This window comes from Columba livia, chromosome 6 (assembly GCF_036013475.1).
Source record: "Columba livia isolate bColLiv1 breed racing homer chromosome 6, bColLiv1.pat.W.v2, whole genome shotgun sequence".
NCBI lineage: Eukaryota > Metazoa > Chordata > Aves > Columbiformes > Columbidae > Columba > Columba livia.
Window position 1 is genome coordinate 4,432,492 of NC_088607.1, and position 13,400 is coordinate 4,445,891.

The following is a 13,400-nucleotide window of genomic DNA, read 5'->3' on the forward strand; positions in this document are numbered from 1 at the left end:
AGAGCAGTCAAGCATGTTTAACTGAGATCCATATGGACGATTTTGAGTCTATTATTAGGCTTCGGTTTCTCTAGAAACAGAGATAATACACACAAATATATGCAGGTAATTTTTCTCAGTCTGTAGATGCCCATCTTGCAGTCTAAGGAACCTTCCCTGAAGTCCACAGTTTTATAATAAATTATTAACATTTCAGTCTGAATAAAACCAAACCCACTTCTCGTGTGTAAACTGACAGGTGTATGTCACTCCGGGTAACTTCAGGCAGGTCTGACAGGCAGCTGTCAGGCTTAAAAATAGTGCTTTTCCTGCAGGTTTCATGAAAATAGGTCTTGTACAGAAGAGGAGAATGGTGAGGGAGTGTGGATTGTGCAGCCATATGTCCTATGGAGCTGGCTCTTCACTTTGTGGGAAATGTTCTGCCCTTTTATTAACTCCTAGCCATACCTGCAGACTAGTTCAGTATAAACATCATATTAAGTGATATTTTCTGAACTGGGTATATAAAAGCAGCTTGCTCTTATTTTCAGCTCAGACCTGGCACAGGTACTTCTAGGTGGCTTTTGAGCACCTGGGGATGGTGAGACTATTCACAGAGCAAAATATACCAAAGTGCACAAGAGTTTGCAGGATTACACTGTGAGATTGATTTCCAGACCTGTCCTGAAATTGTTAAAGAAAGGCAGGCAGTGCCCAGCTGTATAATTTACAACCAGTGGAGATCTGTCAGAGCCTGGGACTTCTTCCAGTCAGAGTACGATGAAAGATGAAACGCTCTATAAGGAAATGTGATTAAAACAATCAGCCACTGAAACAAAAATCCTCTGAGCTGCTTCTTCCTCTGACTTTCCTTATACATCCTGTCTCTTCTCTGTTTTGGATAATTAGATTGAAGGGTCTTTGAAATGAGGAACTGTCTACATTTTGTCCCTTGTGTAAGACTAAGATCTGCGTTGGTACTTCAGAAAAAACATTACTATTTAGGATTTGTCTTTACTGCCTCTGATTTGCCCTGGATTTGTGTGAGAACTTTCCTAAGGATGAACAAATACTAATGTGAACCGAGGGCACGTAAAGTTATACCTGAGGGGTTTCAGGTTGTCATGAGCTAAGGAGGAACATGAAAAATCTCATATATTTTGCCAGTTTGTGCTTAGTAATGCAAAACTACATGTCAAAGTTAGACTTGTCGAGGATGAGGTTCTCAGGTACATACCCTCATGATGTTTTGGTGAGTGATTAAAAATGTATATGTAAGAGGGCTGCAGGTATAAAACATGGGAGGGAGGTCTCTGACAATTCTCCAACAACCGTGGCACAAATGAGATGAGGAGGGATGGTTTGAGGACCAGAGGGATAGTTTGGGGACTGAAAATGTTGCCTGGGCTCCATGACTGGTACTTGGCCCCTGTCTGTGTCACAACCTGTTGTGCAAGTTACAACAAACCTCCCACACTCAACTGCAGAAAAAATTCTGGTCTCTACCCAAAACCAGAAGTGATATGGCCATGGCAGTGCAAAACCTAGTCTAACCTAACAAGTACCTGAGCTAAATATGAAGCATGACACTGCTTTCCACCTCTGCCCCATGTGGACTTTGACTTCAGGGTCTCTAAACTGTGCTCTGTTGTACCATTTAGCTGCTCCCAAAGTGTCTCCCTGTGCTTTTGTCCACCTCCTGCGAAGCACTGAGAGTGGGTCTTCCCCACCTCACCGTGGTATTTTGAGGATAAATATGCTATACATTTTGGGGAACTGTGGTAGCTGAGATCATTTTAGACCAGAATATTTTTCTGATAATCACCAAGTAGACTCTTTCCAACGTCTTATCTTCCAAAGCCAAAGCTCCAGGTTGTGATGTGTTACATTACTGGATAGTTGCGAAAGCAATGGCATCTGCTTTTCTTTCTTCAAGGCTTTGGAGCTCAGATAGATGGCCCCTTGTTTCAAAATTGCCCTTTTTGTGCTTAGTCACAACCTCTGCAGAGCTCAGCCGGTACGGTCCCCCCAGACCTCTGTAACAGATGCTATTGTGCAACATGAGGGACTGGGATTTGAGTTTCCAGAACAGAGTTTAATTAGAAACATAACTTCATACAGTAGCTTGGAATGAGTACAGCAGGGAAAAAAATCAAAACAAGAGATGAAAAAGAAAGTGCCAAAAGAGAGAAAAATAAGAGGCTGTTTTACTGGTATTCTGTACTGAGAAGCACTTGACAGGAAAAACTGCCTATCTGTGAAAAAAAAATAAGCTTATATCAAGCAGTAGTAACTATCTGAGATCCTCAAAAAGCCAGATCCTCAGCTAGTGTAAATCAGCATTGCTTCATTGATTTTATGAGAGCTGCCATTTCTCATTGACTTCATTGAGACCAGCTGAGGCCCACAGCCAGTTTGGCACAAGCAAAGTCCAGAAACTTTGAATACTTGTTTGTTTTCGTGTTGCTTTTCCTTTAATTAAGTTTTAATCAATCTTTTGTTTTGTAGATTGTCCTCCACTTGGTCTAGAGACATTAAAAATTACTGACTTCCAACTCCACGCCTCTACAGCAAAGCGGTACGGCCTTGGGGCCCACAGAGGAAGGCTTAATATTCAGGTAACATCATTTTTAATCCTGAGTGGGAGAATGGCTTAAGGTTGTGCCGTTGTATAAAGAGAACCAATGGATGGTTATTGGTTCTGACTACTTTGTCAGCTCATGTAATTCAAATGAAGGTGAAGCACCGGAATTATAGAAGTGAATAAGGTTGATGGATAACCTTTAGATTCGTGGGGTTTAGCTAGAAAAAAACCTCCAAACTTAGTGTGCTGAGTGTGCAAATCCAAACAGACTTCTATGAGGCAGCCCAAAAATGTTCCCTTCTCAGCTGTAGGAAATGGGCCCAGCTCCCTTAACAACCAGCCTGGAAAGAAGCTCACACAGCAAGTTGCTTTTTTGTTGTTTGCCTGTAGTTAATGACAATAGTTAATTGAAAGTGTGATTTTAAGCGAAGCACTTACCCTAAGGCAGCTTTTCAGAGGCGATGATTATGCTACCGAAAAATGCTTCAATTCAGAAGTCACTAGCATGCAATCTGGTTTAGATTCTTTTATTTAATATTACAGATGTGCTTAGGTGCTTTGCAGGACCAAATTCTATTTTCCCATTTCTTGTGGTTTTGTTTCCCACTTTATTAGTGCTGTTTTCTGAATTACAGTCTTTTCCAGTGTAAAAGTGTTACTTTGGTGTAACAAAGTACAATATTTAAAACTCAAAATTCATAAACGGGATGCGAGCAACAAGCCAACAGTGAAAAATCTCCAAAGTTTATTTCATTTATTACTCGTCTTTCATTATTAGACCCTCCATTATGTATTTTTTTTTCTTCTCCAGCTGAAAGGGGTTGCTAGTTAATGAACTAAGACTGGGTCTAGGAAGGATGAGCTCGAACCAGCTGTGTGATTCCACATGATGCCCATTGCAGTGTAATGGTGGGCAGCTGCTGGAAGGAGGGACCACTGTTGGTTAAAATCCCACTGTTTGTTTAGAAGAGTTAATTTTGGTCCAAAAGCTCAGTAAGCCAGTTTGCTCTGCAAACCCATAAGCAGCAGAGCCAGCTGGAGGTGGGAACGGGCTCTTCTCTTCCAAGTCATTGTGCAGGTACAGAGGGGTGAGGTCTCACCTGCAGCCTTGATGTTTAATTCCTTTTGAGATGTGAGTAAGGTAGTTTGCTTCTTTATTCTGTATTCCTTGCTGGGTAAAAAATCTCTCATGAACTCAGAAATTGAATGTGGACGATATTCAGGTGGGTTCTATAGGAATGTTTAATTACTTTACTACAGTTTTTTTTATATAGTGGTATAAAGCCTAGGACTGTGATGCAAACCTCTGAATTCCCTATTGGGTGTGGTTTCTCCTTTTTCATGCTGGTGTTGAAGTCTAGTTTATTTAAACGGAAGAATATTCATACTGGTTTCAACTAGCAGATCATCCAGCCCCGTGTCCTATCATTACCAGTAACACTACCTTAAAATAGGGAAGTGTAAGAGTCCTACCTATGGATGACGTTTCCTCTAAATATAGTCCACAGCCTCCAGCAGAAGCCAAGGGCATAGTCTTGCTAGGAAGCAAGCAGAAGCAAGTTGCCACTCAGCTCATCCTTCCCCAAATCTCCCAGGGCTCAGTTTAGACCAAGTGTGGGCTTTTTGGTGTCCTGTCTCCAGGGCTTCTCCCATCCTACCTTCACCTGCTGGGTAGCAGCCATACCTGGGTTTTCCTGGTTTTAGCTGTAATGCTTCTGCCAGTTCGGTGACAGCAGTTTCTTTTGCATGTTTTGGGAGAATAATGTCTCCACCTCTGCAGCGTGGGGGCTCTTGTCCCCTCACTGGAGTGCCGGGTAGAGTCTTTGATGTACGAACCCACTATCTTGTGCAAATTGCTTTTTTAGTCTTCTTTATTCAAAAGATGGTGCTTTTTGTGGCTGTGAACAAAGGCTTTACAATTTCATGCTTCTGCTTGATACAGACTTAAGTGTTGTCATTTTCCTGAGCTGTATAAATTCTGCATGGATCGATACTCCTTATTATCCAAAAGCTGGTTTTGCTCTGTTTTGGTGTAAGGACTTAATTGACCTCAGGACTGTGGAAGGCTCATATATAAATAACCCACTGTATACTATAAGTACAGTAATTCTTTATACACTTAGTTGCCACTATGGCTGACAGTGTTAAAAGTATGAGCTTGCATCTGTTTTTTCTTCAGATATTGCTTAAAATTTAGCTTAAAATTAATAGCACTTCAGCGTTTTTCAGAGCTACTTTGAATATGTGGTTCTCTTCCCTGTCATGTGGCTTTTGGTGTTTAATTATACTTTGCATTAAAATTTCTGAATTTCAGTAGTGCTTTAAGAATATATGCTTAAAACCAATGATAAAATCCTATTATTATGGGTCCTACAGGGGTCTGATGTGTCAGATGGGTGATGAGGTCCCTGATGATTTCTGTTCACCGCTCTGTGGGGCAGGTTGCAGCATGCTGGGGAAAGGCAAAGGCACTGGTATTTAAGCAGTTTTCATGCTGTTTAACACTGCACATGAAGAAAAACACTTTTCCCAAGTCAGAGAGACTCTGAGAGGCTGATGTTTCACCACAGCACTATGCTATGTATGTGGTGATGAGCAATTTTATGGGCTGCTGCCTTTGTGGCATGGTCTGGGGGATCACCACATCACAATATTCATGTGACTGTTGTGTTCTTGCCTGAAATAAGACAAAATCCAGTCTCAGTTTCATCATCTGATGTGAAGTCAGCTGAGAAGCTTATGGCTCACCCCAGGTAACTGGCACCACTTCGGTTTACCGGGAATCCACAGAATAATGAAGTTTTTTCAAAGGCTTCTAAGGCTTATTCTTTTCTGTTGACATTTTTTTGAAGCGTATGAAATTAACCAGTTGGTGTGTGCTTTATTCCAAGGAGGAACAGGCTCAGCAGGAGATACGACCTTATCTTATAAGGTATAAGACCTAGGATCTGCTTCTCCTGTGACCTGTGCTGTGTAGGACCTGGTTTTCCTCCCAGTCCTGTTTGGATGTGGTGATGAATGTGGGACCTCTGGAGGGCAGGAGCGATGTTTTGGGTTGTAGAGCCCAGTTTATTGAAGATCTAGCCTTCAACTGCAATTGTGGCATAACCAGTAGCAATTTAACATCATCAGGAAAAATAACAGCATGAAATAATATTTAGTGAGGAGCTCTGCCTTCAGGGTTAAAAGCCATTAGTATTTGTCACTTGTAGAATAACAAGCAGTGGTTAAAACCTGAAATAGTCAAATTGTGTTTCTTCCCCTTCCTTAATATCCTGGTTGGAGAAATCCAGACACTGAAGATTAACCAAGTTATACAATCATGTATATGCAAATAAGTAGGTTGCATTGCTTTTTGTCACTTCGGTTCTTTGTTTCTCTAGTGCCTTTTGAAAAGCTGTGTTATCAAAACACAAGCAAAAGACAAAATTATTCAAGCTCTTCTTTCAGCCCGTGTGTTTTAATTCTTCTCTTTCCTACTGGCAGTGGTTGCTATAAATACCTGTGATGAGTAATTTTTTTTTTCTTTTTCTCCCAAATTTCCTATGGCAAAATAATATTTATGATCACTCTGCTGGGAACTGAGAAGAATTTAAGCAGGAGCGGTTTGATATTAGGTATATTTTTACTGCTGCTCTGACTTGTAGCAGAAGACTGAAATTCTTCAGTTGGATACATTTAGGCAGTGAATCTTTCTCCTCATTATAAAAGAAGGCTTTTGAAACAGTGATTATGTGAGCGATTATTTATTCTGTTTTGCACATGTCTAACTCAGAAGACAAACATGAATTAAAGTCAGAAACAATCGAATTTGCAAAGGAATTGTAACCTTTTGATTTCCCTTCATTTTAACTTTTGGGTACATAATAAGCAGTTGGTTTGTTTTATCTGAATTACAATTTTACCTCCTCACATTTTTAGGTAACTTACTCAAGAGTGACAGAAAAAAGTCCCTTTTGCTAGGTCAAGACTCTGCATATTGAGAAATGTTTTTGCATTTGGCTGCAAGTGAAACTTCAGCTGGGTTAGAATTCGAGTTATTCTGGAAAATTCAGAGGGAAGAAGGGTTTGCTTGAGATCTAGTCCATCCTTTCAGTTTCCATTAGCTCCTTCACCCTCCTACTTATGAAGATAACGCAAGTGTTCAAAATATATAGCTTAAAAGTTATGTATGTCGTAACTTGAATCCATTATCTCTGTTAATTCAATGTAGTTTTTACTTTCAAGTAAACATCCTACTACAAAAAGGTATCTTGATCTATATCCTTTGAATACTTGATGATGATTGTTCTCATCTTTAAGGAATTAAATTTTTTTCAAAGAAATTTAATAGCAATTTTGACTACTAAACTGAGATTTTATAGAAACAATATTTAAAGTGCCCTTATGGCAGATTCAAAACTTCAGGCACCGTAAGGCAAAAAATACAGACTTGAAAAGAGAATTTTTGACATAAATTTATTAGAATTATTTTCCCTCTGAAATATTACTAATAAGAACTTCTCATTGATTAAACTCCTATTTTTCAAGTAGTACTCTGTGCTCATTATATACAGACATTTGCTTCTTTTTACCTAGTAAAATATTCTTTTAGCCTCAAAGAGGCGGCTGTCGTGAAGTAAGAGAGCAGGAAGAAGTAGCAGCAGTTTCTACTTTACTTTTTGGGGTGGTATCTTTGCCCCTATTTAAGGCCATAGTACTTGAAGTTGTGCATAGCTGTAAGCATGTCCTTTAGACTCCACATATTTGACATACAACTTAAGCAATATCTTTATTTAAGTCCAGTTGACACCATGGAGATTTGAGTATGTAATTTAGAGGGGTTTTGCAAATCAGCTCTTCTTCTCTCCTCTGCTTCCCTCTCCTCACTGTAGTGTTGAGAGGTTTAAACCCTGATGAGCATCACATCAATGGGAAATATCCTCAATTTGAATGAGGACTGAGGATCCCAGCTGAAGCAATGATATGGATACTTGGTCCACAGAAATGGGTGGAATTTCCTTGGTGTGAGGGGGATTAGAACGGGGCTGCTTCAAGGCGCTCTGTAGGTTTTAACACTTCCTGGCAAGCATTGATTTTAAACCCTAAGGCTACTTCAAACTCCAGTTCGTTTTGAAATGCAATGAAACCTCCTCTTGAAAAAGATAATAATTCAGGTCAGTGATCATATTTATATTCTTGTGTTTTCCCATTGTTCAGTTCTTCTCGAAGAATTTATCTTCCATTGTTAAGAGAGTTTTTCTCTGTATCTTGTACCTCAACTTTTATACAAACTTCACTTTAAAATATCAGAGTTAACGCATAGAAGTAAGTGGTTTAATGTAGTTTTGGTAGATGGAGGAAAACAAGTAATTTTTAAGCTGCCCTATCTCAGATTTTAATACCTGAGAAAACAAGAAGTTTTAGGGATTGAATCTGTGGATTAACAGGATGATCAACTGATCCTCTCTTTCTGAATTAGACCCACCCGACACCCATTTTGGTAGAAACCATCTGTGAAAAGGCAGTTAGACAAACATGTCCATCTCTGCTGCTGTAACCAGCTATGACTGTAATATCTGCTCATACTGCTCAGTGGGAAGCTGAAGGGTAACTCAGGAAATTTAGTTGATAGTTGTGTTCTTGGGTACTTCATTTGTGTTTTACATATAGACACACTCCAGCTGAAAATATACCACTGAACTGAGCTTTAAGATCTGTCTCTAATATAAACCTACAAAGTTCTCCAGATTCTTAATTTATACTTGGGAAATATTTAAGGATATCCATTCTTGGAATTGTATGGATGGCAATGATAAATCCACATGAAACCCAGATGAAATACCATAAGAATACATGTCACCCCAGAGGACCGTATGGAAAAGCTTCTGTGCTCTCTATGGTGGTAGCCAACTTGGTGCCAAACATTTCCTGGGCTTTAGTAATAAGATAAATATCGAAAGACCTCAGTTGCTATGCTTCCTTAAGTGCTATTTTAGATGTATTTGGAATACAGCTTACTCAAAATACCTTGCAGCTATTTCTTTGAAAGTGTTGAGAAGGCTGTTTGTTGGGGTTTTGCCAACATAAATTGGGGTGTAGATTGCTATACAAGTTGGAGTACACTTGAGCATTCCTGAGTTTTAACCTTTGACAACCTAGTGATGAAAATAATAATTCTGGAACTGAAAATTGGTGGGAAATAGTGTTTCCATATGCCTTATACTTTCCTTGGCTGCTTCCAGGGGAATTCAGATTGCTCCAGCACTGACCATTTTTTGCATGGGCTTTCATAACTCTGAAGAGAATTTGTTCTGGATAAAGGCTCTATCAGGCCACAGGTGCAGCCAGGTGGACTGAATTGATACTCTGTTTATGCTTTCTATTTTATATCTAATGGTTCTTAGGTTTTAAAGGGACTTTGCAGAATTTCTCTCCCCACTTTGAGTAAGAAAATAGCTATTGAGAATGACAATCTCAAGGGTCTTAAACTGGAGCCAAAGGAGTAAGTGGAATGAATGATGACTTCAATTGTTCTTTTCTTTGTCCCATGAAAGATTTCCAGTTTCTGATTTATGAAGATGTTTTTGCCTTCTTTTCAGGCAGGTGTTAATGAAAATGATTTTTATGATGGTGCTTGGTGTGCAGGAAGAAACGACCCTTATCAGTGGATTGAAGTAGATGCTCGAAGGCTAACAAAATTCACTGGAGTCATCACACAAGGAAGAAACTCTCTTTGGTCGTAAGTACACGCTTACATTTCTCCATGAGATTCTGAGCTTTCAGACCAAAGAATTCATGTCATAGTGTTTTGGTTCTTCAAGGAAAAAAGAAAGAATGGAAATGCTGTGTGAAATCAAATACTTGAGTGAAGGAACAGTAAAAGGCAAAGTGACTATATATGGCATAAAATACAAGTTTAAGGGTAGCAAACTTCTGTAGTCATTATCTACACCTGGCAAAGGAATCAACAAGATTACCATAGATTATTTACCTTGATGCTCACCTTGTCAAATTTGCGTGTGTTAAACTTTCTCATTCTTTTCTAAATTTAACTTGATTAGTTTGGATACTACTTTCTAGATATTAGTTTAGAATAACCACTTTGAGATTTCCTCATATATAATCACCAAGTAATTGGTAAAATTCCAAAACAACATGATTTATTATGAAAACCCACACAGTGTGTGTCGACCAGGACTGAAGTGTTTGGTAGCAGGCACGTTGTGTTGCGTTGATGGAAATAACTGTTTCGCACAGATTTGTGTGCATTTATTCATTCGTGACCTCCTCCTGAGTGCAGGTGCCCAGATTGCTCTATAATACAGCCAATGTGGATGAGGTGAGAATTGTAGATGAGGAATAAAGTAATCAGCTGGCATAAAGAGGAGCTGGAGGTGATGGTTTAATTTTTTTCCCCATCTTTACAGCGTTTGTTCAGTCTCTTAATTTCTTGTGACATCTTGATGAGCTATGAAAGCAAATAATCTCACTTGTGCTGCTGGACCTTTTGACTAAGTATGCAGAAGATGTACAGCCTTAGATCCACTCTGGCCATATCTCTTGCTTAATAGAATGAATGTGGCATATAATAAAAAGAAAACCAGAAAAATACCATTATAGCTAAGAAAAGAGTATCTTTTTTTCCTTCTATAGTTTAATTTTCTGGACTTTTTGTGTGTGTTTCTTTTAACATCACTGTGAGTGTAGGAGCCTTTTTGGCATTAAGGTTTCTATATTTATTCCACATTGTTCTGTGTTAGGTAAGATAATTACTGTAGCAAAGTCTTATTCTTTCCTGTATTCATACTCTTGACACCACTGTTCCCATCAACACCAGTGCTGCACTGCTTTGTCTTGTATTGCTATTTTTAGTTCAGCTCTATTGCGAGTGTACAGCAGGACTTGACACTCTATTTATAGTTGGTGTTCACAGTCGTCTTTTTCTTTGGTTTGGTTTTTAAATTACTGGATCTTGCTTTTTCCCCTCTTCCCCCACAAAGAGTTGGTGGGCAGAACCCTGAGGGTCTGCAGGAAGAGCAGAGTTGGTGCTGGGAGAGCAGGTCCAGGCTCCTCCTGGATTGTTAGTTGGTTTTGGCGAGAAACGGGCATGTTTCTACCTCATAGGAGTAAAGATGGTTTCAACTGGACCAGCTGTGCTGTGGGGCAGGCTAATGTTTTCTGGAAAATGTGTCCGGTAAAATCAAGCTCTGTCCTATGGAGGGGTTGAGGCAGTAGGAGGAATAGTCCCAGGAAGGGGTGACCTTGTTCCCCATGTCCAGCTTGCACTCAGGGGGCTGCTGTGGAGGTGGCTTTTCTTAACAGATTGTGATAGCCACCATCTCACTTGGTGTCTCTTGAAACAGCCTTAGTTGTGGGACTGGCTTCCCTGGAGTCCACCTTGTTTTTCTCTCTGCTTTCATCAGGTGGAACAGATAAAAACAGAGTAGTTCATGTTTGTGCACGCTCTGCTTCTCCAATGTGTAAGTCCTTAGATTTTACAAATAACTTGGTACTCCCTGAGGTACCAAAGTAGATGTTCATGCTATCAAAAGGTTTAGGGCTGATGTTTGCCGCCCACATCTGGGCCAAGAGTGTTGTCCTGGAGTTTCCAGAGTCTCAGCACTTGGGAACATCATACCTGGGAAGGTGGCAGATGCTGCTCGCTGAATTACTCATGTTGTTGCATCTGAAAGATTATCTTCTCAGCATGACTTTCTACCCCAATTCCCCCAGTCAAGAAAGCAAGAAGGAAATAAAAATGAAATCCTAGTGTGGAGAAGAACTGCTCAAAGGGAAATTGAATCGAGACAACAGTAGAGACCCTGAGCTTGGAGCAGAAGTTGCCTTAGGGTGGGATTCAGAGGCACTGGTGGAACCTTTGGTGCTTGTGCCAAACTCAGGAATCAATGACCTGACTATGGCCATAGGGCTTGCATAGAGTGATTTGCCTTTTGTGAAGCCAGACCAGGAAAAACAGGCTGGTAGGACTTTTACTGTGTGGGCAGGTTCTTTTGTGGCTGTTTTGCTGTAATGGGCACTGGAACTGAAGGAGACTCATTCGCTTCCTTCTTTTATACTTAGCTACTGACTGTGATGACATCAAAAAGGACTATTTATGATACAAAACTTCGTACAAAAAGATGTCATTCTGTTACCTGAGGCACTCCTCAACTTCCTGAAGTTATGCAACAAGAATATAGTGCTTTCATAACTAATAGAAATATATGTTGGAGAATAAGCTTATTTCAGGTAGGAAAGCCAAAAAAATACCCCTCTGATCTGTGTTGTATTAGAAGCAAAAGCCTGCCAAGCTTGAAAACCAAGGTAAGGCTTTTATTTAAGCCTTGGAGACTTTCCCAGCATTATATTTAAAAAAAAAAGATCAAGATGCTGAGATATATGCTAAATTCATCAATGCTTTTATGAAATAAAAATAGAGAATCAGAAAAATAACATTTTTCCCCCTTTTTATTGAACAAGAAACTTTAACGAAGTGGAAGAATTTACTCAAAGTCCTCTCTGAGCCCTTAAAGTCCTCTCGTGGTCCCCTTAGCGTCCTGCTGCTGACTTACTGAGGACATGTAGAGTGATACGGGAGGGCAGGCAAGGACACCCTGATGAATCCTGCAGCAAATAACTTTCCACCTCATTGCAGGGCTGCAGCATTTGAGTTATGAGCAGGCTGGCCTTTGTTTCTGTTTGTAATTCTGATGCTGTAGCCAGAGCTGCTGCGGAGGTGGAAGCAAATCTTTGCTCCTTTATAGCAGCCCTGGCAACCTTAGTCCAGTTCTGCTGGTGTCCTGCTCCACCCATAGACTCACATAAGCCTGGCTTATTGGATTTTGGGACTTTATGGGCAATGAATGAATTGAAGGTTACACTTGACACAATGCAAACAACACAAAAATGCCTGGGGCCATCAATTTCTGTATGCTGGCAGGAAATGATCCACCTTAGTTATTGCTCTCCTGGTCTCACTTGGGAAGTTGCTGTTTCTTGTCTTGAAACTCTTGTGCTTGAGACATGGGAGCCTTGAGGAGGAACAGGCCAAGGTGCAGCAACAGCTCTTGAAAGCGTGAATGACCTGATTAGAGAGAGAAGGAAACCATTTGTGGTTAGTAACGAATAGTTGAGTTGTTTAATAATTTCCTTTTTAAGGAAAAACACTTCTGACTCAAATTCTGTGCTCAGACTGCCTGGCTGTGAATTCTGTGATAGTCACAAGGAATCAAATCTTCCTGCCTTTTTGTTCTTTTTTCCTTGTGTAACAAGGAAAAACAGACTTTGAACAAAAACTCGTGGATTTGAGGAGTCCTTCTTTTTATCAGTCAAAGCATGTGGACTCACTTGCTGTTGTTGGGAAACCTCAGGCATTCTTGGGATACCTGGAATCATGGCAAAATGCTCTATTACCATCATAAATGTTTATATCATCCAGAAGATCTGCAGATATCGAATTTCACAGATGAAGTGGAGCCCAGATGCAAGAACCAAGACTTCTTTTTGATTTTTGCACTGAAGATATGCAAATCTGAGAAGTGTCACAAGTCTTGGTTGATATGAATAATGCCTTGACAGTGGGCAGAATATCAATTCCTTTGTATGAACAGAGAGCATCTGGAGATGAGTGTCTCTGGGCAGTTACCACACTGATTCACGAAGAATATCCAGTGGTGGGTAGAGGGACATAAGTGACATCTCTTTGCAGAGCTGTTTTATTTGCTTTCTCAGGCTGGAGAATGTTGTGTGAGCAATGTGCCCTTTTAGAAAGGCTTGTGACATCCTCCTCTGAGGTGGATGGTGCCATAGCTGGGCTACAAGAGGGTTTATGGCTGAATATTTGGGGGAGAAATAC

At 40.1% G+C, this 13,400-nt stretch overlaps 1 protein-coding gene across 1 annotated transcript in view; it reads left to right on the top strand.

Moving 5' to 3' along the window:
* Positions 1-13,400, top strand: part of CPXM2 (carboxypeptidase X, M14 family member 2) — a 75,252-nt gene that overhangs the window by 21,210 nt on the left and 40,642 nt on the right. The window contains exons 2-3 of the mRNA XM_065066773.1: positions 2,488-2,597; positions 9,145-9,284. Of these exons, the coding sequence (XP_064922845.1) occupies positions 2,488-2,597; positions 9,145-9,284 (250 nt within the window). The remainder of the gene's footprint in view (positions 1-2,487; positions 2,598-9,144; positions 9,285-13,400) is intronic.